At 42.3% G+C, this 27,552-nt stretch overlaps 2 protein-coding genes across 2 annotated transcripts; both read right to left on the reverse strand.

Annotated features, from left to right (window-relative positions):
• Positions 1–6,022: 6,022 nt before the first annotated feature.
• On the reverse strand, positions 6,023–8,933 carry LOC115792597 (P2Y purinoceptor 3). The gene is made up of 2 exons (XM_030747195.1): positions 8,419–8,933; positions 6,023–6,932 (listed from the first exon to the last, which is right to left on the reverse strand). The coding sequence occupies exons 1-2, from the start codon at positions 8,931–8,933 to the stop codon at positions 6,023–6,025; spliced, it is 1,425 nt and encodes a 474-aa protein (XP_030603055.1).
• An 8,762-nt stretch (positions 8,934–17,695) lies between these two features.
• On the reverse strand, positions 17,696–26,726 carry LOC115792609 (schwannomin-interacting protein 1). The gene is made up of 7 exons (XM_030747210.1): positions 26,543–26,726; positions 25,510–25,705; positions 24,038–24,135; positions 22,434–22,518; positions 21,195–21,308; positions 20,926–21,043; positions 17,696–20,584 (listed from the first exon to the last, which is right to left on the reverse strand). The coding sequence occupies exons 2-7, from the start codon at positions 25,702–25,704 to the stop codon at positions 20,490–20,492; spliced, it is 705 nt and encodes a 234-aa protein (XP_030603070.1). The 5' UTR covers position 25,705; positions 26,543–26,726; the 3' UTR covers positions 17,696–20,489.
• Positions 26,727–27,552: the final 826 nt, after the last annotated feature.

Raw genomic sequence — 27,552 nt, forward strand, 5'->3', positions numbered from 1 at the left:
GCTCTTGGTTCTTTCAAAGGGATGGCACCTAGCCACTGGTACAGATATGTAGATGACACCTGGGTCAAAATCAAAACCCAAGAAGTAGAAGCCTTCACTCGTCACATTAACTCAGTGGATAAATACATAAGTTTTACCAGGGAGGACACCAGAGATAACAAGTTACCATTCCTGGACTGTGCGGTGCTTATCGAGGAAGATGGAAGCCTCAACATTGAAGTTTACCGGAAGCCCACACACACAGACCAGTATCTCCTCTTTGACTCCCACCACCCTCTGGAACACAAACTTGGGGTGATCAGGACCCTACAACACCGTGCGGAAAGTGTTCCCTCTAAGGCAGAAGGGAAGCATAAGGAACACACACACATTAAGAAAGCCCTCAAAACATGCGGTTACCCCAACTGGGCCTTCATCAAATCAGCTAAGATGCACAGGAATGAAGGCCAAACACAAACTACAGAGAATGGGAAGGACAAGAGGAACAACATTGTCATCCCATATGTGTCAGGCTTGTCAGAGAAACTCAGAAGAATTTTCTCCAAGCATGACATCTCAGTATACTTCAAACCAAGTCACACCCTAAGACAAAAACTGGTTCATCCCAAGGACAAACCTGCCAAACACAAGATCAGCGATGTAGTGTATGCTGTTCAGTGCAGTGAAGAGTGCTCGGACCTCTACATTGGTGAAACCAAACAGCCTCTTCACAAACGAATGGCACAACATAGAAGAGCCACAGGACAGGACAAGATTCAGCAGTACATCTGCATCTGAAGGAAAAAGGGCACTCTTTTGAGGATGCCAATGTTCACATTTTGGACAGGGAAAACAGATGGTTTGAAAGAGGAGTGAAAGAAGCCATCTATGTCCACTGTGAACAACCATCATTGAACAGAGGAGGTGGATTACGTCACCAACTTTCCCCCGCTTACAGTGCTGTCCTGAGCTCCCTTCCCAGACGTCTCAACCCCCATTCACACCTTTGTTCCAGTGACCTCAATAGGCCACAGGAAACAATGGAGCGGAGTCCTAAATTGGTTTCAACTGAAACCACTGATTAAATATGACCCACGCCCTCTTCACACCTGGGCACATGTGTTCACGCACATGATCAATAGAGGGTCATAACCACCTCCAGGGGACTACGCCCACAGGGGTTTAAATACCTGGGTCTCTCCACCATTTGGTTGAGAACTGAAGAAGCCTTTCGGATGAGAGGTGAAACGTCTTCAAGAAACAAAAAGAAGTCCAGTCGCCTTTTTCAAGCTCCAGAGATTAGCTAACAGTCATAGGCTGTGCTAACGCTGGTTAGAAGAATTTTAACCTAGGCCAGCATTAGTTAGATCAGATTTAATCTTAGCTAATGTTGGTGAAATCACTTTAATCTTAGACTTTCTTGTTCTTCAGCTCTTTAATGGTGACTGTTCCTATATAACTGTGTACGTTGTAAATCCTGGCAGCAGTGTAAGGGGCAGTGATGGTATAGTTACCTTGAAAAAGTAATCAAATTACTGGACTGCAAATAGTAATGCCTTAGATTACTCGTTACCAAAAAAGTAGTCAGATTACATCACTGGTAAGGGGAGATTCTCCATAAGATAAATGTGAAACACTTGAAGTTTGTTTAAATATATTTGTTTTTCTTCTTTTTGCAAGAAGATCTTAATACTTGTTGGTTTGAACAGATGGAAAATTAACAGGCGTAGTTCTTCTGTAGTTCTACACAAAGTCTACTGTTGGAGCAACAGTGATATCTCCATGTTAGTGCTGTTCCTTCAACTTCACAGCAGTGTTGGTCCATAACACCATTCCAACCATCCATCCACCTTCATTCATTTATCCAGTTCAGGGTCTCAGGGGGGCTAGAGCCTATCCCAGCTTCCATAGGGCAGGAGGTACACCCTTGGCAGATCACCAGCCTGACTCACTCCAACTAACCAATCGAAATATTGTGATGTCATAGCTTTGTAACTTGATGAAAAAGATTAAACTGTGACTCAGGCTTTAAAGACAGTCTTCCTAAAGTTAGTGTCAAATTTTCACCTCTAGATGTCAGTAGATTGCAGTCAGCTGATTTCTTCTTTCTTACTCTTCCCAATTCAAGTGCATAATCCTTGCTACAATGGATGCTGTAGGACAAACATGTTTTAATGAGAGACAAAAACATTAAATTAAGACTGTACCTTATAACGGCCGTGGCTGGCCAGCGTGTTTCTACTACTGTTGGTCACCTCAAAATATCAAACGAAGTGACTCCAGATCAGATCAACCACCAAAGGTTGTCCCTGTTGTGTTAAATCATATTTATTTAATATATTCCAATTTGTTCATGTAAATGGGGAGTGTTCTTCATACACTAAGGTAATTATGGAGTTCCACAGGGTTCTGTGCTAGGTCCAGTTTTATTTACATTATACATGCTTCCCTTAGGCAGTATTATTAGAAAGCACTGCATACATTTTCATTGTTATGCAGATGATACTAAACTGCAGGAATGTCTTAAAGATATTAAGGCCTGGATGACCTCTAATTTCCTGCTTCTAAATGAAGATAACACTGAAATTCTTGTACTTGGCCCCACAAATCTTACAAATACTTACTCTGGATGGCATTACTTTGGCCTCCAGTAACACTGTGAGAAATCTTGGAGTCATTTTTGACCAGGATATGTCCTTCAATGCACATATTAAACAAATATGCAGGACCACTTTTTTGCATTTGCGCAATATTTCTAAAATTAGAAACATCCTTTCTCAGAGTGATGCTGAAAAGCTAATTCATGCATTTATTACTTCTAGGCTGGACTATTGTGATTCATTATTATCAGGCTGTCCTAAAAGCTTCCTGAAAAGCCTTCAGCTGATCCAAAATGCTGCAGCTAGAGTACTGACAGGGACTAGAAAGAGAGAGCAGATTTCTCCCATATTGGCTTCTCTTCATTGGCTCATAGTACCATATCACCCCAATAGAGCACTTCGCTCTCAGACTGCTGGCTTACTTGTGGTTCCTAGGATACTTAAGAGTAGAATGGGAGGCAGAGCCTTCAGCTTTCCAGGAGAAGAGGCTTGAGGTGAGGAAGAAGAGGATATTTTACTAAGATGCTGGTTGTGTTGTGTCTTCGTCTTTTTGCTTCTTTGATGGTGGGGACCTCTGTTCCAATGATAAAACATTGATAGGAAGCTTCATATCTTGAGTCTGAACATGCAGGCACCAGTTTGAATGTCCCTCCACGGCACACAAATGCCAAATGCCTCCGTCTTTGGTGTACTACGTATGTGGTCGGTCTCTAGCCACATACGTACAGTGCGATTAGTCAGAAGGCCACTGTATTCAAATATTGTGGAAACATGGTGGCTTCAACGAACAGCGTCCGCTCCTAAGTATTTTTAAATTTGTTGCAAGACATAATTACACTAATCTATGTTTATGAGTACAATATTGTTTTTTCCCCTCAAAAATGACTGACTGTACCTTTAAAGGTGAGGTTGTTGATGATGAAAGGATCAAACAGTGATTAACCCTTTGGTTTACTCATGATTAATTTAAGTTAACATTTGTTTAAAAGTGAAAATATCTCAATAACTCATTATGATAAAATGTTTTTCAGACTTTTGTTGCCCTCAGAATTACATGTAGAGACACCATTATATGAGCAGTGTTTTTAATGTCCTCAGCTGGAGTTTGTATGATGGGAGTGTAGTGGATGTTTCACCCAGAATCTAAATGATGACTGACAGTAATAATTCACAGCGATGACGTGAATGCTGCTTAGTATTAGTTATTGCGTGATGGTCAGCAGAGTCAGAGGCCGGCAAATGTTTCCAAAATATAGATGAGCAGCTGGCCGGTTAATCATTTCTGAGCCCGGACGGATCCTCACGTTAACCATGAACAAGGACACATAGCTGAGCTCAACAACACACTTTAATCTAGACAAAGTGCCACAAAAAAACACACACACACATCAAAGAAATGAGGTCTGATATCACAGAGTGACCTGGGCTCAATAACAACATGACAGGAAGCTGCAGTACGTTCCTCTGACCAAATACATCGAAACAGCAGATCGGACACACGGCTGCGCTCCAGCCAACAAGAATCAGCATTATTTTTCCAACAGGGACCAAAGTGCACAAATACCAACTGAAATGAGTCTTTAAAATGGGTGGAATCACTCTTTAAGCCTTGCAGAGTGAAATCATGAGGGTAACTAACATTTTAATAACTTCTGCCGTAAAATCACAATTTGCTCCTCTTTTGTGTTTCGGAGAGAAATGATGCTGAAAAGATGAGTTCAGTCAAAGGTTTGGACATGTTTTTCTTCAGTCTTAAAGCTTTTTGATTGGTTTGGTTAGACTAAAGAAGACATCTGCTGTAGTTTCTACTTTTAATTTTTTTTTTAAATGTGAGATCAGAGTAAAAAATAATTCATTACTAAGGGCACTCATGTCCATATGTTCTATATGCTTTTTTTCAGTTTATCTTTCTAAACAAAAAACAGAAAATGAAGAAGACCTTTAATTGATTCACACAAGATAATTATTCTTTACTTTTCTTTCTTTCTTTCTGATTTGTTTCTGCAGATATTCAGATTTACCAAACTCCAAAGCACAACAACAAAACGCAGCATTTCACTCCACAGAAGGTAAAGGTAGGGACAGCATTTCCTGTTTGAGATCAGACACAGCGCAGGTCAACCAGCTGCTTCCTGTTTCTGACACAGTGTTAAGACATAAGACATTTATTTCACAAGTACATAAGAAAGTACTTATATGTACTTTCAGCATTGCAAACCCATCCATCCATTTTCTTCTACTTCCAATTCAGTGTTGTGGGGGGGTTTGACCCTATCCCGGCTGTCACATGGTGAAAGGCGTGGAGACAAACAGCCATTCACAGAGGAGAGGAGGAGGCTGGAGAACCCAGGGAGAACATGCAAAAGTCACAGAGAGAGGCTGCAGCCCCCTCCCTTCAGACCTTGAAGATACAGTTGAAAGAACTGAAGCTGATGAAACTCTTGATTTACTTTGGTTCATTTCAGTCAATGCAAGAAACGTCCCTCCCACCTTTGCAGGGTGAGGTTTCTGTGTTTTGTGAAATGGCCATCATACAATGGGCCTCAAATTTCCTGTTCTGACATTTCAGTTTAAAAAAGAAACCCTACAGGACTCTAGAGCTGCTTCCTGTAACCTGAAAACAATAAATAAAATAAATAAACAGGTAGCTAATCATTTTAAAGCCACGTTGAATCAGAGCCGTCCATCAGTGGCCAAATCAACCTCAGAATGTTTTTCATTTATACAGCGCCAGTTCACAACTACACTACACAACTCACTATTAGACAGATTACCCCAACAATCAGATGATACCATATAAGAAGCACTTGGCAGCAGTGAGGAGGAAGAACTCCTTTTTACACAGAAGGTTCCTCCAGCTCAGGGAGCTGCAGCCTTAACGTACAACTGGTCATAAAATCAACAGGAACTCAATCAGTAAATTAAGAATAGAAAAGGTTTGATTTCAGTTTGAATCTTGTGATTAATAATTTGAAGTCTTTGTTTATATTTCAAGGGAAGGTGATTTTAAATAAACATCATTGCTCTTTTTTTTTAAACAAACTTCCTGTTTAATGTTTCAGAGTGGCAGCTATGAGAACAGAGATTCTTGTTTAACAGTGAGTCTACAGTGGTGGGTATTCAGGCCTTTTCCCTTATTCTGGTTACTATGTTTCTTCAGGTATTTGATGCCCATATTGCAAATCCAATCAAACTGTACCCAAGAAAAAGTTCCTGTTTATATTTAGCTGTTTTTATTTAAAAAAAAAAAAAAAAAAAGTTGCTTGAGTTGGAAATCCTTGTTCTTAACAAGTTAGTAATGCCGTTCATGTGACTTCATGTTGCACTGCAGACAGAGGCAGTAATATGTGTGGAGCAATGACATCCTCAAATTAATGGATGAAACAATAGCAATCCCTCATTGTTTAGGTGGCCTTTGACCACAAAACAGGTGCTAAAATTTCTTAGAAGATGACTCTGGAGGACTTGGACTCATTCTCTAAGTGCACTTCCCTTTCAACCCTCTCGGCCACATCGTGATCGTCCTCCCCGACCCCATCTTTTTTGAGGATCTTCAGCGGCCACCAGAGGGAGCCGCTCCGGGGGTCTCGATGGATGGTGCGCTCTCCTGGCCAACAGCTGGGGCCGCCTTTATCACCTGTGAGGAAGTAGAGCAGGGCATTGAGCCAGGCGTTGCAGGAGGCCAGCGGTCTGGTGACCTTGTAGCAGATGGAGACAGCTTTCATGGCATTGCAGCCACCAAGCTGTCCCCGCCGTAGGAGCAGGAAGAGTGTACGGGTCACATGGAAGGGTAAGAAGCAGAGCGCAAACAGCAGTGTGATGGTAACAATGGTTTTAATGGATTTCCGCCGCCGGCGGATGTAGTGTGAGTACTGTGAGCCAGAAATGGAGACAGAGGTTCTCTCGCGCCGTTGAACTCCTTCCATAGTCCCGTCACCCACCGGGCCATCTTCACCACCCTCTACTGAACTGGGGGGGGAGCGGAGGGTCTGAAATATTGTTCGGACTACGTGGGAGTAGCACCAGGCAATGATGACAAAGGGCACAAAGAAGCCCAGAAGGTGCAGAACAATGCCATATGGGACATAGTCTGCAAACTCTTTGTCTATGGCATCATCCCAGCAGTTCACGTATCTCTCCCCCTCCTGGTCCCCAGTCATGTTCCCATCATCCCTCCCTTCTCCAGGTTCAGCAGCCCCACCACCTCTACGCCTGACATATCCTGTCTGGGCGAACCTGAAGATGGGGCAGGTGAGAATGAAAACCACCACCCAAACCAACGCACAGATGCCCTTCACCACGCGCTTACTCTCCAGAGTGATGGTCCTCATTGGATGGCAGATCCCCAGGTATCTGTGGAGAGACAACTAGTGGTGAGATCAAATCCATCACTAACCTCGTAACATCCATCAGGTCACCAATGACCTGTTCAGGGTTACAGTGAGGTTCATATCAACCATTACGGACTTTTCAGCTATTTGTCATAACAGAAGCACTGTAAGGCCAAAAATGCTTAGAACAGTTGCTCTGAAAGGTGGAAATGTGGCTAAAATACAGCCAACTCTACACCTAGGTTGATCTTGTTCATGCGTTGCTGTCTTGAGGTTCTAAAATCTTGCAGGTTCTCATTTAAAGATTTAAAAATTCTTTCTGTCCTCATCCATGAATGAAACTAAGAGTGCACCAACCAGAACTAGCTTCACTGTTTCTCTGACCAAGCTTCCATGGACAAAGGTTCTGTAAATTCAGCTTTTCCATTAATTGACTTTAGGTTGGCAAAAGAAATATCCAAAGAAATCTTCTGTCACAAAATAAGACAAGAACAAGAGCAGTCTGAGACCGTTTACCTGCCAAGGCTGAACATTAGACTATGCATGGATATCTGGATCAAGATACTCAGCAAACATACCCATGTGAGCCAATTGTGGGCTGTGTGGGTGTACCCACAGTGCCTCCACAGAGGCCCCACTTCATTTTGATATGTTTCTGTGACCATGTGATGCACAATGTTTTGTTTTTTTATTCTATTTTTTGAGGGTCAAAAATTCCTGAATTCAGGATCAAAGTTGGATCCTCCACTGTTTTTTTATGGAAATCTGATGACAACTTCTCAGGTGATCCTGCTAACAAACTAACAGACAAACCAAACCTGGATGGAGCAAATGAAAACTAACCTTGTATAAAATGACTCAAGCTGATGCCAGGTTAGCAGGTCAGCAGTTTGCTTTAATCACAAGTTTCGAGGTCAAACCCATCAGTTCACCTTTTCTAAACATTTCATCAACTTCCGACGGGCTCAAAGGTCAGAAGAATCAGATAGCTTGCTATTTTTCCTGTTAGCCAGCCAAGGTTCAAATAGCAAAGATGAGAATTCCATCAAAAATTAACATTACCAGGAAATAATATGAACAGTAATTATCTGGTTGTAGTTTTGGTGATTTTTCTGAAAGTGTGCTTCTGGATATGAGCTGGAGACAAAGGGAGGGGTTACTAAAGCACCTGAATGCTCTGTGAGTTGGACAGAGCAGCTAAACCAGTCTCATAGCAGAAATTTCAAATGACTGCAAAAGCATTCTGATAAACAGCAAAATACAGCAAGAAGCTGTGGAAACCGATTTTGACTCAAGCTCATTGTTTAGTCTGCAGTCTGCAGTAAGCACAGAGTTGGTAATTCCAAATAAACTCCCAAACTCCCAAATATTCACATAACTTGCATTTATTTCCATTTATTGTTCAGATTATCTGGTTATCTAATTCAGGTTTGTGCTACATTTGGATAGAAAGTAAACTGCTTACACTAAAATTAAACAGGGACAGTGATCGTGCTGGGCCCTCCTACCTGTGCACAGAGATGCAGGTGAGGAAGAAGATGGAGCAGTAGAGGTTGAAGTAGAAGAGAAAGCGTACGAGGCGGCACATAAAGTCCCCAAACACCCAGTGGTCCCTCAGCACATAACTCGCCACCAGGAAGGGCAGTGACAGGCCGTACATCAGGTCTGTAGTGGCCAGGTTCACCAGGTAGATCAGCGACGTGTTCCAGCGTCGCCCGGCGCCACTGCAACCGGCGCCATGATGGCAACAGGAGCGCAGCAGCACTACTGAGTTGAGGATGAGGCTAAAAAGGAAGGTCAGCGAGTAGCAGACGGGTAGGAAGACGTACTTGTAGGATTCATCGATGCTACATGAAGATAGAGGAAGTGACGAGGTGGGTGAGGTGCCGGAGGTGTTGGGCTGGTTGCTTGCCACAGCTGCCGCCAGCAAACTGATGTCTGGAGTGATGCTGGAGGTTTGGCTCAACCCCATGATGAACCTCTGAAGGTTATTTGTGGCAGAGGTGGATCGGTTCAGGCTCATCTGGCATCATCTCGGCTCCTTCAATAGACTCAGTCTATCTATCTATCTATCTATCTATCTATCTATCTATCTATCTATCTATCTATCTATCTATCTATCTATCTATCTATCTATCTATCTATCTATCTATCTATCTATCTATCTATCTATCTATCTATCTATCTATCTATCTATCTATCCTCAGTCTGTGTTGGCTGATCCATGTCTCTGTGACTAGAGAGAGAGCAAAGAAAACACAGCCTCATTGCCTCATTATTCTTGGGAAAGCTTGTTCAGAATGTACCACCGACATTATGCTGATGAAGACTCTGTCTCGCTCAATTAGCTCCTCAATCATTAATGAAACTTTCCGGAGACCTCTCTCCATTCGTACAGCAGGCTGGTGGTCTGTTCTAGATGTTGGGGTCAGGGTCATTTAAAACCTGTGTCACAATAACCAAGGAAGCGTGGGTCAAGATGTCCGATACAAAGCTGTTCAAACTGTCAGTGTACAGTAGGACAGAATCTACACTATGAACTTTGCAGCAGAATTATAGTGGGCACCTGAAGAAAGATAGATTCTCTAAGAAGAAATATTGGGTATTGGGTAGTACTGGGTATTATTTTAGTATAGTCAGAGTTAGTATAGTCCATGTTAATTAGTTGAATCATTAATGGTTCCACATGCAGATTATTCTTTAACCTCTTAACAGCAAAAATCTTAGGGTCGGGGTCCGGGTGTTTTTATTATTATTATTATTGTTTTGGCCTGTTTGGGAGTTTGTTTTAAGAACTGAGAGGTAACAATAGACGTAAGATACTTGATTTGCTCATTTAGCTCTGTGGATGGTAATTAGCCTGCCTCTCAGTAGCTGTCAGATGGTTGAATGCATTTTTAAAGAACATTCATGGTCCTCAGAAAATAAATGATTTCTGTGATTCCGCCACAGTCTGTGTTTAAATGATGGATGAAGCTTCTGGGTCTGAAAAGTGCCTTAAATGTCTATACTGACCAGCAGGGGGCGACTCCTCTGCTTATAAAAAGAAGTCTGAGTGTATAAGACAGGAACTTTTATTTTACTGATCCAATATTTCTTTTGTTACAGCAGCTGATTTAATAGTAATAAGAAGAAAATGAACCTGCTGCACACTTTCTGATGAATTATGGTCTCAGTTGCTACTTTCATCAGGAAAGTGTGCAGCAGGTTCATTTTCTTATTATTTTCTTATTATCATATCAGCAGCTGTAACAAAAGAAATATTTCATCAGTAAAATAAAACTCCCTGTCTTATGTAACTTCAAACTTCTTTTTGAATACAGCTTGATGTTCAATTTTTAATTTATGGCTTCATTGGAGTGACAAGACAAGAAAGTATGCTTCTGGGTGGGGCTACGTTGTGATTAACAAGTTGCTACCATAGGAAGTGGCAATCTCATTGGTTTCTCAAGGAGCACCCTCACTGGTCGCCGTAGGTGTGTCCAAAATCTGGTGCTGCATCCTTCGATGACTCGTCCTTCGAAGGCCATAAAGACCAGTAACCAGCGAATGAACCATGAGATAAGGTAGACCACGAAGGATACACCCGACGTGTCTTTCAAATCCGGGCAAAAGGAGGTCACATTTGTGGGCTGCATTCCGAGGCACTGTCAAACTTGGACCACGTTTATCGCCTCGCTGTGATGTAATCGGCCTTCGAATGCGACCTCCGTCAAATGCAGCACCTCAATTTGGACACACCTATTGCATACCTGTCAAGTTTTGTATTTAAAAATAAGGGAAATTTTCTATCACTGAAAATAGAAGTTGCTATATGACGTCATCACGTAATTTGCATAATTGGTCATTTGCAGTAGTTTCAATCAAGGTTGTAGGAGAGAGGAATAACATCTTTGGAGAGTCAAAAAGTGAAGAAAAAACACCCTAAACATGTTTAGAACAACAAATAAACTTGCTCGAAGTTGACCCACCCACCTTGCTCCACCAGCTCACCTGTTGTTTGAAGTCACTGAACGTCATCGAATTTCTGTGGACTCTGGTCGCCATGTCACTTCCTGTGTGGATGCTTCTTTAGTCACATCCATCCCTTGTTCGTCACTTCCAACTTCAAAAAAATAAATAAATAAAAGAGCATCTTAGAGAGGCAGAGCTCCTCAGAAGTAAAGCTGCACAGACGCTCACCAATCTGCAAAAACCTGTCTACAAATTGTGGAACAATTTCAGAATAATGTTCCTCATCATATAATAATAAAGACTTTGAATCATCAAAAGATTCAGAGAATCTTGAGAAATCTTTGTGTGCAGGGATAAGGCTGAACATCAGTATTGGATGCCCATGATCTTCAGGCCCTCAGGCAGCACTGAATCAAAAATAGGCATGCAACTCACTGTATGGGCTCAGGAAGACTTCCAGAAATCACTGTCTGTGAGCACAGCTCACCATGCCATGCACAAATCCAGGTGAAAGTTACAGTGTGTAAAATCATAGGCTGTCAGTCCACTGTTCACCTTAAGAGCCAATATGCTTTGTGTCCATGTCTATTTAATCTGAAGGAGGCTGTAAAACTTTGTGAAAGAAGTCTGATGCAGGTTGATGAGCTAGCTTCTGACTGATGATACAAGGTAAGTTATTGAGGACATTTCTGTCTTTAAGTGCTACTGTTTTTGCTGTTGTTAGCCTCCGTTAGCTGCTGTTAGTATCTGATAGCCACTGTTAGCCTCTGTTAGCCAGCTTTAGTGAAAATGTCTGAAGCAGGTCTAACCTTGCTGGACACCTTTAGCACACTCGCCTCACAGTAGCTGGCATAATGTTAGCTTATAACCTGCTGTCTGGAAACAGGAGGGTCACATGCCTGATCTGCTGACAGTAAGTCATTGCTAACAATACCAGCATGTTTATACAAAATCTGCATATTTATGCACATTTTCATGTGTTCAAGTCTTGATTCCAGTTCAGGAGATGAGGCTTGAGGTGAGGATGACATTTTATTAAGATGCTGGTGGTGTGTGTCTCTCTCTCTCATTTTCACTTCTCTAGTGACGGGGACCCTTTCTCAGGTGATATAACATCAGTATGATCCTTCATATCTTGAGTCTGAAGGTGCAGTCACAAATGTAAATTTGCTTCGACAGCACCCAAATGCCCGTGAGTTCTCTTCTCCTTTGCCTTTGGGTTCCTATGCATGAGGCTGATCTTTAAACATGCATAAAACACAAATCGTCCCCTTAGAATTATAAGGTTCTGACATTTTACTTGTTCAAAAAAAACCCATTTTCACATTTAATAGGATTTTGATATTATTGATTTAGGATATATAAAGGGTGTGTTTCATAATCATGTGTGAAAAAGACTGATTCCATGTGTAATTTTTGCTATACAGAGTGCAAAAACTTTAAAGCCTAATATCTCAAAACTGGTCAGAACATAGATACAACCCTAGAATTCCAAGGGGACGAATTAGGCAGAACGCGACGTCCACCTAGACCACTGAATGACTGACTGCACCTTTAAAGAGAAGAAGCCACATGTGAACATGATCCTGAAACACTGTCATCGTGCCTGGGCCAAATCTCATTTAAAATGACATCTCTTTCAGGGAAGGCCTTCATATTTCAACAGGACGATGCTAAACTGCATCCTGCAGCTACTTCAGCAGCACGGTTTGGCTGTAGAAGAGTCCGGGTGCTGAACCGGCCTTTGACCTTTGACCAGCTGAGAACATGTGGAGCATCAGGAACCAAAAAGAAGACAAAGCAGACCCAGGACTGCTGAGCAGCTAGAATCCTCTATCAGACAGAACGGGACAACATTCCTCTCCCAAAGTCCAGCAGCTGGGCCCTATTCCAGGAAGCAGGTTCAACAAACTCCGAGTTTAAAAACAGGCTCTGAGTTGATCAACTCTGAGTTTCCTGTTCCAGAACAGCTGATCAGAGTCAGTTCAATCAGCTCTGAGTATGATCACCCTGATTTAGCACTAAGGAAAGAAAGCCATCATCAATGGAGCTCTGAGACCAGGATTCACCATGGCAACGGGTAAATAAAGGGCGGAGCCTCCATTTTAATCTGATGGATGGAGGATCGCACGTGTCAGTGTGGAGCATGATGAGTCACTTTAATCAGCCTGACCCACTCTGACATCATCATAGACAGAATAAAATATCAAATATATCATTTCTTTATAATGTCTGCTGTCATCATTTACACACCTTGAATCTCCATCAGATGAAGCTGAATCCTAATTTTACATTTGATTTATAAAATCTGATTATTGAGCCTGACGGACAAACTGCAGGAGACAGGAAGTGAAGATAAAACTGTGGAGAAACAGCTCAGAGTTTACTGACCGAGCTGTGTGTTAGAGACAGCAGCAGACCCCGGGGAGCTGACCTCAGGTCAGTTTATTTAATAAAAACTGTTTCTGCTGCAGTTTATGATCATTTAAAAAATGGAATTTATTGTTGGAATAGCAGCCTCACTTAATTCATTTTTTTAATTGAGAATTTCATTATTTCAGCTGTTACTGGATAAAAAAATGATTTACAGAAAAACTACTGTAATATTTCTGCTTTAACCAATTTAATCTGATCTAAGATCAGCTTCACTGACAGATGACTGCTCTCTGACAGCCACAGCAGAGATGTTTCACTGAGTTACTCTCAAAGGTCAGAGTTCAGTCACAGTTTCATATTTAGCTGGAAACAGTCAGAGCAGCTTTCCAAGTCTGGAATAAATGTAAAGTTTTACCAGTAAAGGCAAAATTATAATAATGAATGTCTCAGCTTTATAGTTTTAAATATTTCAGTACAGTTTTGGGAGGATGAGACATTTTACGTGAAGAGGCTGATCATGTTGGGAAAATGAATCCATTATGAACGGATCCGGGCTGGATGAGCTGGACAATGACTGGACCCTGAACTGGGCCTGGATCTGTCTCAATCGTTTGGATCCTCCTGCTGTGCAGGTGGACTCGGACACGGTTTGCTGCTCCGTTATAGAGCCGACGATCACAGATTTAGGTGATTTTCAGTGGAAAATATGGAAATTCATACTCTGAATTTCAGACAGCAGAACTTTCAAAATGCTGACATTTAAGTCACTTTAAATCCATTTAGTTCTTAAAATCACTTCAGTTCATCTCTAACATTCACATCTTCTCCAAGTGCCAGATATTTTTCCATCAGTGAGCTTTTACAACACAATCATTGATCAATCATTGATCAGTGTGTTCTGTGTCAGCAGCTTCATCCAGATCAGTGTGATGTAACAGTGATGCTACAATAACTACAGTAAGTGTTTCAGAGGAACTGACTGACAGTCTGACAGCTGCAGCTGTGACATCATCGCTGTCTCCGTCCTTACAGCCTGTTGACGAGTGAACGACTGTAAAAGCTTCATGTTACAAAAATAACAAACTAACGTCTAACTGGGATTTCAGTGATCGTAGAAACATAAACGTCTGCAGATGAATTCGCTCCTCTGACGCTCTGACAGCCACTTTATGAAGGAGGAAATGAATGGGAGGGTCAGACAGGTGGGTCAGGTGCAGCAGGAGGGGCGGAGTCAGAGAGACACCTGCCAGGTTAGGCTCACAGAGTCTGTTACCATGGTAACTGGTTCAGAGTTGGAGTTAGCTCTTTCTGGAACTGAAACCTGAGTTTCTTCATTTCAGGGTTACAAACTCAGAGTTGGAGCTAAAGCTGCTTCCTGGAACAGGCCCAGCTGTCCTCAGTTCCAGATGTTTACAGGCTGGTGTTAAAGCAGAGGATGCTGCACAGCTGGAAACACGGACCTGTAACAGCTTTAGAGACGCGATGCTGCCATCAGACTCAACATGAGACCATATTTTTCATGAAATAGTAAATATGTTTCAGTTAGATCATTTTCATCATTTTCTATGATTTGTTGTGAATAAAATGTGTTTATGAGTATTTGTAAATATTGCATTCTGCTTTTATTTACATTTTATGCAACGTCCCAACTTTTTTGGAATCAGGGTTTTTTTTTCTTCTTTAATTTAATTAAATGAAAACTTGAGTTTCTGTTTCTTTATCTTGCTCTCCAAACAAAACAAAAATCAGAGGATAAATGAAATTATAATTGACTGAAGCAGCTGTATAATTTGTGCCTCTCAGTAGGGTTACAGCAGCCACTCATTACTCAGTGAGCAGCGATCGACTTCCAGCACAGATCTTTACACAGCGTCACATCTGGGGCCAAACACAGGAGAGGATGGAGGACTCACCTGTGATGATGCCACCTGCTGCCTGATCTTACATTTCTCCACAGAGGACTGCAGTGTTTTCAGTTAGATCAATCTGAAGGATCAGAGGCGAGTCTGACCTAAAATAGATTCTGTTTCTAGTATTTCGTGATCTGACCATCACTGAATCAGAGCTCCCACCTTCAGCTGCCCTCCTCCTCGTCCCAGTTGTCCTGCAGGTCTCCAGCTCTGGTTTCTCTGGTGGAGTTGTGGTTCAGAAGTGTGTGTTTTGGGCCTGAAAGTCCTCTCGGGACTTCTCCCCTGACCTTCAGCTTCTCTGTAAATAATTGATCAGCATTCATTCAGCCACAACTGCAGGAATGAAACCCAATACAAGGACTGCAGAGGAGGAGGAGGAGGTGCTCACCGTGCAGCTCCGAGCTGATGATTTTACATGACTCGCTGGATCTTTATAGCAACTGGGCTTTAAATAATTCAAAGTAAATGTTAAACATCTGTATGGCTCAGTCTGAAATTTTATTGACACACAATATTTGTTGAATTGATGAAGATATTTAGATTTCTGTTCTTTTTATTGCTGTTTTTACTGCCTGGGTGCTCAACACCAACTCTGCAGTGATCATGTTGCCCTGCACGCGACCCAAGATAAAAACAAAGATACAGTTCAGCCGAGCAGCTCCCTTACCTAAGCATAAAAGGTTTATAAATCCTGAGTTTGCATGCTCAAAGTTGGAAATAAAATAATTTTAGTCGGCTTCAAAAAGCTGCGGATGGATTTAAAATCACTCACCTTCTCCTCCGGAGGAGCTCCTGAAGCTTTGAAGGGTCTCATTTTCTGCTCCTCGCTCTGCCTCCAGTTATCTGAGGCTTTAATTAGAAAGAAAAGTGAATGCATCAACCCCTCCTCTTCCTCTCCCTCCAACTCGTCTGCTCCCTTCCCTCCATCATCACCTCCATCAGCTCCGATTCATACAGTAATACTAAATAAACAGAGGACAGAGCTGCAGACCAAACACGCTCAGCAGTGTTGAGGGTGATCAAACACAACAGAGGTATGAATAAATATAGCATCAAATCACGCTGGTTAAAGTGCCGCTTCGCCTCAATTTCTGTCACATATTTTCTCTTTCTATTAAACATGGCCAAAGTTTCTAATAGTGAACTCAGTGTTTGTACAGTGATCCTTGTAAGTCAAAAGCTCAGGCTGCAGGCTGCCCTAAACACTCAGTTTACTGCAGTTTTTTCTACTCTTAGATCTCTATGATGTCATTGCAAGGGTATATTCCTAATATGGTCATCTTCAACTCATAGACTGGACATAAAAGATGGACTGGAGCCCCCCACTGTGGCATCACCCATTAGTAGTAGTTTTTTTTAAAGCCATAAGTAACCATTTTTGGACACATTATATGGTCGATGATCTCAAGCGCAGAAGCCCCAAAAGCTTACTGTTCAAGCCAGTGACTGTAGAAAACATGGATGACCTGACTGTTCCCCAAACATGAAGCCAAGAAGTCTTGATCGCCCCCTACTGTCTAGCATAGGTTATAAACCCCACCCTGTTCCATCTGCTAACAGATAAACTACACAAACTGATACAAGGAACCGCAGGCATCGCTGTACTTTCTTCATTATGTTAAATATGTGTTTCATAAGCTAACCAATATATAAATGTCAGCTAAGAAAACACGTAGTGATTAACTATAAGGGGCAAATAGCAGAAACTGTAAAAATATTGGAGGCAGGGCTACATAATGTGTGTGTGTGTGTGTGTGTGTGTGTGTGTGTGTGTGTGTGTGTGTGTGTGTGTGTGTGTGTGTGTGTGTGTGTGTGTGTGTGTGTGTGTAACCAGTTAAATTTTGGCATAGTCTTCTTTACAGTGGGAGGAAGTGGAGCCAGGTCATCCATCTTTTATACCTCCATTGGATCAAACCTTCTGCTTTTGCGGCCAGCCAACCAGAGAAGGTTGGTGTAAAGGCAGAGTGGTCTTAAAGGAGGAGGAGCTAAACAACCACAAGGTAAATAAGGATTATTATGGTCAGTGAATCATGCCGAGCTACTCTAGTAGAGTCCCAGAATAAAATTAAAGAACAGATCCACTTCAAGTTGGAAAAAACTTTGATCTTAGGAATATTAGAATATTAATACTACAAAATACAAATTTTTCAGATTCTTTACATCACCTGATGCACCCCAAACTATAAACTTCATCAAAAAGGATAGCTATGAGCCTACTCTTAAAAAGTAAAGAAGGTGACACAACAGTTTTGAGATTTTTGGGGTCAAATACAATAACCTGTTCATCCAGGTGTTTATGTCTCTAAAACATTCAAACCATTAAAACATTATGTAAAACTAATTAGTTTAACTAGGTGATTTGGTGTCATCTGGATTCATAGATAAATCTGGGTATCATCTGCATAGAAATGGACACATCAAAAATTACAGCAATTCCAAAGCATAACAATATCAGATCGACAAGTTTTGCTTCTCAAAATATATTTCAAAATTAATGTTTACATTTACAAATATATTTGTAATTAATTCTATTTACATTTTAAAATACTTCTCTAAATATTCTGAAAGTCACAGTGAAATGATAAACAGTCTTATATCAGTGTTATAACCTGCTAAGAAGGGTGCTTCATGGGGAAACACTTCACTTTATACATTTTTGCTTCCATAAACTCAAAACAGCATCATTTCAGTGTGACTTTAAATATTTAATTGTAAATGAGAAAGCAAATTTCCCTTTACAGTATATTGCTTTCAATGTAAATGACATTCAGCTTCTCATCACAGGTACTGGAGCACAATCCTAAATATCCTTGACTAGTGTATAAATGAAAGATAAACTGCTGCAGTCAGATGAAAACATATTCAGGGTGTTATTAAAACTATATGACGTTAAGAGATGACATCAAGTTTTAAGGAGGAAAATCAAAGTAAGGCAGCAATCATGGTACATAGTTGGCTAAATTAAGTGGATTATTCCCTTACATTAAAGTAAACAATGATAGCACAATCACCGACGGTACCTGAAGAGTTTAGCATCAGTTAAAGAGGAATTTCACCACTGATAAGTTATTTTTAGTTGTTTTTTGCTGTAATGTGACGACAGTACATTCAGTTTTGGTGAAATTCCCCTTTTATTTAAAAAACAACAGCTGAATATAATGTCCACAAATCAAGAGATCATTTAAGCTCTTTTGCTCCACATGCTATATATGTGTACTGTTCCCTTTTTATAGTAACAGGTAAAAGTATTACAGTAATTAATAAAATAAAACTTAAATAAGATAAGTTAGATTTGCAACAGTCCAAGCAGTTAAATCCCTTTTGTTGAATACATTTAATTAGTCTCGCCACAACTCAAAATCACTGAGTTGGATATGTTGGAAATATGTGAAGATATGATTTTTAATGAAATTTGATCCCAAACCTCCCAAATCTAAACGTACTGTCAGGAGTCAAATAGCTTGATCGGTTTAACTTTGCTGCTGATCGATCGGCAGGAATTAACACACTTCTTCTAAACTTAACCAAGTAATATTTAGAGCCCCAGTCGGACATGCCTAGAGACCACCTGACAACCACCGGTTTCTGGTAAAAATGTGTTTCACCCAACTGGTTAGTGAGCGGTTGCTGGAAGTTGCTAGGTGAATTCAGTTGCAATGAGGAAGAAGGTGCAGCACCAAAAACCTCTGTGATTGTTTTGGTTGCTAGCAGGTTGCTAGCAGTAGTTTGTATGGAAGAGGCCAACTTCTCTGTCTGTGAATACTCACCAACAACAAGCTGAATGGTAAAGAAACCTATTGCCTTCAAAGTAAAAGTTGCACCTTTTGAAATCTGTTGGTCTCAGCAGTAAAGCACAACTTTTATTTTGAAGGCATTTCCGGTTTGCGTTGCACTTTTTCCCTGCCGCTCAGATGGCAGTTGTTGTCTTCAATGCAAACTGTGGGCAAACTTGGCAATCTGCTGTCAACCAAAGCAATCAACGAGGAGGATTTGTGGTGCAGCACCATCTTTGCAACCCATTTTACCCAGTGACAACTTCCAACAACCATTCACCAACTGATGGAGGAATATAAATTTTTCCTTTTGGTTTGGTAACCATCAATATGTCCCACATTTCATGGCAGTCCATCCTGTAGCTTTAACATATTCCTCTGGAGAACACGAAGTCTCAACAGAACTCCTCTTGGTGGACGGAGTGAGGATAATAACACAGCTACGCTGTGAGCATGATGGCTTAAAATTAGGGAGCAAAAGTATTTTTTAAAAACAGCTTTTTACAGACTTCACATGTGGTTCAAATCAGTCGAACAATCCGGCTGATTTTTTTTTCTTGCAAAAATATTAAAAATGAGCTAAAACTTCTGCCTAATTTACAAGTTAGCAGTATGTACGTGTCATTTTTAGGAGACAGGGTCATATATGAATCTGTGGTGCAGATGGTCCAGTAAACGATCTTTGTCATGCAGCAAAAAGTGTTTGAATTCAAACTTTGTGAAGTTTGACACTCACTAAGAAAAACGCTGGCTTCCTTTTTAAGATCTCACCTGCTGAAAACCCATGCAAGAAGATTACATGCAGGTTCCATAAAGGGGACTCATTATGCTTTGGCTTATTGTGTATCACATGATTTTCACATCCATGAGATGAGCAATCAGAAGAAAGTGGGCTTTTAGGGAGGGGGGCCTTAAAGAGAGGAGCTTTAATGATTGGGTAAGAGGATGAACTCGGGGGGGACGACATATGAGGGGCTCGTATGAGATGAATAAGGATTATAATTAACTGATTCATTCAAGGCTACTCTAAAAACAGAGAGCTGGAAACAAACATATCAGCTCCCATTTAACCATCAGAACTGGCCTCCCAGTCTACTAACCCATAATCCCACATGTCTGATGAACCCGCCTGTTTCCTCCACCTTCGTTTCCAGACACAGTAAAAACGTGAAATCACAGATCCTGAGCAGCTTGTAAGCAATCGTGCCAAAGCCAGAGATCTGCATTAGCTGTTATTTTGAATGTTTTAAAGATCTCGTCGTCTGGGCTGCCTTTACACTGTTGGACGTGTTGACAAATGGGTCCGACTTCCAAAAACAGCCGTCAAACTTGTCGTGACTCCCCTGTGAGGTACCAAGTCGCACATGAACCTTCCTTCTTTTGTGTAAAGGCCGACCTTCTGTTCCCATTGAACCCGATCCTCCAGTATTATGTCCCTGTTGTTTCTCTGGATGCTGCTGATTGGTCGGTTTTGATTAACCGGCCCATCCTGGTCCCAGAGAGGCCAAAAGAAGAAGCGCTCTGCAGAGACTGTGCGGAGCGTCCGTCCGCCGTGTGGTTCTGGTCTTAGGTCAGGTCCTGGACGTCCAGCAGCATGGCGTCCTGCTTCGTCCTCAGCTGGTCTCGCACCAGGAGGTGGGCCACCAGCTCGGAGCTCAGAGCTGGAAAACAAGGAAAACTGAGTCAAAGGGTGACGTTTCCAGGATTTCTGTTGGCGGTCGACCGTCTAACCAGACCACAGGAAACACCATTCCAGCACCTCGTTATGCTGTTTCCGAATGGTCTGAACTGCCTACCCTGTGACATCCCATAATGTTTCTAAAAACACCTAAAAAACTAACAGAAGTCAAATTTTTTGTTTTTGTTGAGTAAAACTAACAAAGACAAAATTAGTTATCAGTAATTTAAAAAAGAAAAACAGTAAATGAAGTCCAGATGTGAGGCTGCGCGCAGTGCAGTCGTGTTTCCGGCGTGTTCGCCGATCTTCCATGAGACTGCGTACCGTGAACGTCCTGTTCCAGAGACGTTCTCAAGCTGCTTAGCTGCTGCAGTGAACGCTGCTGCAGCTCCCAGCACTCCAGATGTTTCCGCTGGGCCACGCAGCTGGTGCCGGCCAGACGCTGCAACACACACACACACACACACACACACACACACACACACACACACACACACACACACACACACACACACACACACACACACACACAGATGAGCTGCAGATCATTGAGCAGCAGGTCTGTCTCAGTCACATCTCGTTCTTTCTCTCACCTCCTTCTCCTTTTGTTCAGCCAGCAGTTTGTCTCTCAGCGTCCTCAGAGCGGTGGCCACTTCCTGTTTCAGCCCGGCAGCATGGCAACCATTGCGCCCTGTTCCCTTTGTAGCCTGACAGGGGCAGAGGTCAGAGGTCAGACTACGGACAGCACCAGGTTACTGGTGAGTTAAGGGTGGGGTTGGTGTTCATTAACACCCGTTTTTATAGATTTTCATACAGATAAAAAAATCTCATGACAGAAAAACAGCAACAATATCTGAAACCTTGTCAAAGACTCACTGTGCTGCCCCCTGGTGGTGGACAGTGTAGTTAAACTCTGCGGTGCGTAATTACCAAAAGTCCCTTTGAATCATTGTTCTCAGACAATAACAGCTGCAGTCAAAATTATTCAAAGTTGGAAACCAGGAGGACAGTTTGAACCAGAGGGAGTGAGAACATATCTAACTATATCTGAGGGATTTCAGAGCACATGACACTCACACAGAGATAAATAAAACTATTCCTTAGACTAATTATTTAACCCTTTGTGGCTTCCAATCAGTGTTTCAGATTCTTTTAAAATTTTAGCTCTGCCTCACGTATAAAAACTTCCAGCTCATTAAAGGGAACTTCAGCTTTTGTTTGCACTCGTGTTTTATCTCTCCTTAAAAACTCCTAAAGGCTGATTCAGTTTTTCTGCATCATCAGGCTGCTTTTTATTGCTGCTTGGTGATGAATGGTCTCCGTGATCTTCTTTAGGCCCTGCTCCTTCAGCTCCTGCTTCGGTTAGACCCCCCCTGCAGATCTCTGGCAGTGACACTCACTCAGTTGCTGTTTTGAAATGTTTTGAAATGTCCAAATATCCTTTGAGAAATGTTGCATCCACGCCCAGAAAGCTGTGCTGCCACTCTGCCAGACGTGGAAGTTGTTTTTCCTTTTGTGTTCTTTCAGCTTAACAAAGTGCTGCAGGCTGCACGTCGCTGTCAAACCTAAAGTCAGAGCTGTTTCAGAGTTTCAAACACCTCTCTGTGTTTGGCAGTGATCTGGGAGGCCTTGTAGAATATTAAGTGATTATAAACAACAATTTTGGAAGGTTTCATAAGCAGGTGAGACAGAGCATGAATTTCCTAAATCTTAGAGTCTAAATCATTTTGCTGCATTTGCAGGAAAACACGTTCATATTTCTCTGACTGTATCAAACTGTTGGTGTGGATATTTGTCCTGAAACCAGCTCCAGTCAGTAGTGAAGGACACACCTTTTTATTGGCTCCCTCCTCCTCCTCCTCTTCACTGTCGCTGTTGTTGATGAAGCACAGCTGCAGGTTTCTGTGGTTGTGAAATCTGTAAGCAGATAAAAAAAACATCCTGTGTGCATCAGACTGAGTCTGATGGGAGATTTCTGCTGATGTTTTCTGTTTATCTCAGCTGTGTATTTATCCTCTTTATTCCCACTGACTTTAATCTAGAAATGAAATCACACATCAGCAGGTTTTTACTCTGTTCATGGCTTATTTTCAACAAACTCCTCGTGACACACAAGCAGGGCAGATACGGTTATCCAGCTAGCTGCAACTCATCCACGGATCTGCTCATGGTTGATCCGTGATGCAACGGTTCGTTCACACTGGACTAAAAATGAGGCGTAACCTTGTTGTGACTAGGAAAAATTGCTGGTTGCCTGATGACTGAATTGAAATTTTTCACATCCAGCAACTGAGTGCAAGTAGTTGTGATGACTAACTGCACAGACACACTGCCAACATGTTGCAATTAATCTGAGTCAGTCTGCACCATGAGGGCAACTTGCCTGCAACGAGCCTCGATTCAGCTGGCTGTGTTCAATTCAGTTCAGTTTTATTTATATAGCACCAAATCACAACAAACAGTCGCCTCAAGGCGCTTTGTATTGTGGGTAAAGACCCTACAATAATACAGAGAAAACCCAACAGTCAAAACGACCCCCTATGAGCAGCACTTGGTGACAGTGGGAAGGAAAAACTCCCTTTAACAGGAAGAAACCTCCAGCAGAACCAGGCTCGGGGGGGGGGGACACTGTGGAAGAGAGCTCTGGTTATTCCTGTATTAAAGCACAGTTGCTGAGTGCCTGTGTCATTTTGCAGTTAAATTGCCATCCTGCAGCAACTACATCACTAATTGTGTAAGAGCTTCTAAATGTCTGTTTCAGATCTGTGAGGTTCTGGCTGGACTCTGAATGGAACATGTTAATGTGGATTTCTGTGTAAGCAGAGGGCCACAAAGGAGCAATTTTTGCCAAATCATCACAAACAGATTGCATGAAACTGGCAACTTGACTCCATTCAATTGCAAACTGACAGTTGAATAACTCCATCTGACTGCGAGTGGTCGCAGACCTGATCTCTATCTTTGAAGCAACCATTTCACAGGCAACAAGATTGCAAGTTCATCGCACACAGCTGAAATAACTTTGGTTGTGCAGCAGTCTGCAGCCACTGTTTCCCAGCGTGACGTGGCTTTAGCTGATGAAGCCATTTAAAGACGTTCAGCTGAGTCATCAGATCGGCCCTGAGTTCGGATGAATCACAGGCACGCAGCCAGAATAAAGATCACTCAGGGCTGATTCTGATGCCGAAGACTAAACGATCCAAGAATCAAATATCCTGCCAACAGAGTGACAGTGAGAACCATCTCCAGGCTTCGCAGCAGACCTCTCTAACCAGCAGGTGTCACCATGGTCACTACATCCGGGCTTTATATCTGTGTTCCTGTGTAGGAGCTAGCTGGCTAACTGGTTTCACTCAGGGACACTTTGTGAGTCAAATTCAAACCAACAAACACAAACTCATCAAAAAACAAATGGTTATGTATGACGCTGCATTACCGTGCCACTCGACACTTCCGGAAGTCTTCCCCATCTTCCTCCCAGACGTCACTCCACACTCCACCTGGACCCCCCTCCATCCTCAGCCCCACCCCCCTCTGCAGAAAGACAGTATTAACTAAGTTTATTCTTTGCAGATCACCCAACAACCAACCATCAACCTCCAGGACTGAAAACTGAAGCACCGAAAGCTGCAGTTCCTCTGATGGCCTCTAGAGGCTCCAAAGCAAATCCAGGATTTGGACTGTAAGGTTTAGTCTGATTGGTTGCTGCATTTGGTTGCCTTAGTTGCAGTATTTTGGTTTAGTTACAGAAGCTGGTGTTTAGTTAAAGGTGTTGCTGTTCTATCAGTGGTTGTAACTCTGGTTTAGTTGCTAGTGTTTGGCTCAGTTGCACAAATAACCAAGTTTAGTGTTGTTGCTTTAGTTGCAGTAGTTTGATTAGTTGCTGAAGATTCTTTAGTTGCAAGGCTTCTTTTTCATATTTTGTGTTGTAGTTGCAGTGTTTGGTTTTCATTGCACAAAGGTTGAGATGGTTTCTTTCAAAAATCCTCTCTGTGGGATTTAGCTTTGAATTTCCCGTTCAGAGAGCGCGGTCTTTCTTGCTAAGCGTTTGTCAGCTGTGTGTTTTAGCTCCCAATTAAATGTTTGTGTCACTTAAATTTAATTAATTTATTCGGGTCTGATTTTGGTATCAATTGTGCAAGAAAATGTGAAATAATATTAAAATTATAAAACTACAAGTATGGTTACTAGTGACTTTAAAAACCATGTGGTCGAGAAAGCTAACACTGAGCTTTTAATAACCCTAAGCCATGCTGACTATTCTCTTGAAACCTGCACTGTTTTTTTTTTTTGCTTATTTTTGATAGAAACTGCAAATTTCATGGTGAAATTTCAGTAATCAGAAAAACCACTTTCAGACTGGAACGTCCTCTTGAGACAACTGGTTGTATTCTGGTTGTATTCTGGTTGTATTCTGGTTATATTCTTGCAAACGTGTTTCTAACATTTCATTTATAATCTGGTCTCATGCTGTAACTGTTAGCTGCTGTCTAGGTAACAGGGTTAGAAACCGATCAGCCAAGTTGCCCAGTGGTTGCTGAAGGTTGCTAGGTGTTGCTAGGCAGTTGCAAAGAGGATGATACACCAAAAACATGGTAAGTGGACTGACTCACTGCTGGAGCCCCTAGTGGACATTAGATGAACTGCATGCTCTGGTGCTTCAGTTTTCCCAGCAGAGTGCAGCCTGTACTGGATTCATAACCTCACCTGAGCCCGAGCCCAGGACCCCCTTCTGCCTGCTGATTGAGTTTAGGGTTAAACTACAGCTGATGGAAACCATGAAAGGACTACATCATCAGTTTTGCTGACAAAAACTCAGCTTTCCACTTCTCAGCTAATGCTGAAGCGCATCATGGGAAATGTAGTCTAAAAAAGAGCCTCAAACCCTGAACATTATCCACAGCTGACCTTTGACCTTTCCCTGCGCTCCTGCTCCTGCTTCTCCAACTCAGCTATGCGCTGGCTCAGCTCCTCCCAGTGCATGATGGGACGGTCCTGGTAGTCCACAGAGGACGCCTCTGCGAGGTGATCATAATGAAGCTCCTTCTCCTCCCCCTCCTCTTCTTCCTCCTTCTCCTCAGACGTCTCTTTCTCTCCCTCCATCCTCCTCAAACAAAACAGAAGATCAACCAAAAATAAATAACAGCCACTAATGTCACTTTTAATAGTGTAAAAGTAAACTGATCATTTTTTTTTATGTAAAAACTTTGAAATTTGTTCTCAGCTGTAGTTCAAGCTGAGGGTCCTTGATGGGCGGAGCCAAAGCAGCCATCGAGAAAGAAGAAGACATGGATAAACAGACCAAACTTCAGCTAAGAGAACATCTGAGATGATCCATCCACAACATGAGGTCATTCACTGTGTTACAGCCAGGTATTTCCACACCTGGATCCTTATGATGTCACAGAGAGAGATAATCACTAATGTGGTCATTTTAGGGACAGAAGCCCCGCCCATCTGCTGTTAGCGGTCTGTTAGGAGGGGCAGCCAATCAGAAGCTTAAAGATGGAGGAGCTAAAAGGGCTTGTTTCAGACAGATGATGAACTAAAGTCTCAGTTTAAGATAAAGAGGCTTATTTTGAAGTGTAAATCATGCAAAGCTGCTGTAGGATCTCAGGAGGTTATTAACACCCATAACCAATCAATAATCATGTAAAGCTGCACTTATGTCAAATAAAATCAATGGGGATCAATTACTAAGCAACAGGTTCAACAATCTGGAAAGGTTCAGATATTTTTAAGACAAATTTGCTGGCTTAAAATCATCTATCACCACTTTCTCTGTGTGGTTGCACACAAAGTTGACTGATGAAGTTGTAAAGGTTGACTGCAGCTCTTTAAAGCCTCTGTGCGGCTGGAGCTCTGCAGCGGCTCCTGTCGCCCTGCTCTGCCCGCACGTTGTTTACCAGCAGCGGGGACTCCTCGGAGCATTTTTACCCACCTACCAGTCACATCCAGACGGCTCCGGATCTCTTCGACATGTCGCCCCGCGGCTCCCCTCCGGCCCGCGGCTCCTCTGCGTGGGCGGCCCGCGGTGCGAAGCTTCGCAGTTTTTACGGAAACATCGGAGAAAAGTTCATCAAAGTTTCCTGAAACTATTTTAACTCCGTCTGAGGAAGGCAGGATCTGCCCCTTCCCTCCTCCTCCTCCTCCTCCTCCTCCTTCCGCTCTTCCAGATTTAACCTCCTGGCTTCGGCGGAGGTTTGATCGTTAAAGTGACCGACGGCAGCAGCGCTGCAGCCCCGGGAGCGGTACTGCTTACTGTCGTTACACGGGGTCGTGAGCCCGGGGGGTTGGACTGTAAGGGGCTGCACTCAGTCGCTTTGTTGGACTGGTTGCTTTAGTTGGGAGTCACAGAGTTGCCATATTTAGTTGCAGCAGCTGTTGTGTTTGATTGCGGGTGTGCGCTGAAGTGTAGGCTGCCTTGTCTCCATGTAGGTGTTACTGGTTTTTACTCTGGTTACTGGTAGTTACTCTGGTTAATTAGTTGCGTTTGCATGCGTTAGTTGCAGTGTTTTGCCAATATTTGTCATGCTTAGTTGCATATGTTGCAGCTGTTTGCCTTGTTGCCTGTGTTGCTGTTGTTGCAGTGTTTGTGTTGTTGTGACTGGTTTAGTTGCATAAGTTCTCAGTGGAGGTCTTTCTATAGTTGCAGAGGTTGGTTTATCTGAAGAAGTTGGTACATTAAATTGCAGAAGTTGCCTTTTCTAGTATTACTGCTGTTGATAGTTGCAGTGATTGTTTTTAGACCTTGCCATGTTGATTGGTCTGTATAGCTGTAGATGCAAAGGTTGCCGTAGCTGCAGGTGTTGCAGAGGTTGGTTTAGATTTGCCATGCCTAGTTGCAGGCATTGCTGTAATTACACTGTTTGACATAATTGCAGAAGTTGCCCCGTGTGGTTGCTGTAGTGTCAAACATTGTCTAGTTGCTGTGTTTCTGTTGCTATTGTA

This window comes from Archocentrus centrarchus, chromosome 14 (genome assembly GCF_007364275.1).
Source record: "Archocentrus centrarchus isolate MPI-CPG fArcCen1 chromosome 14, fArcCen1, whole genome shotgun sequence".
In the NCBI taxonomy this organism is placed as follows: domain Eukaryota; kingdom Metazoa; phylum Chordata; class Actinopteri; order Cichliformes; family Cichlidae; genus Archocentrus; species Archocentrus centrarchus.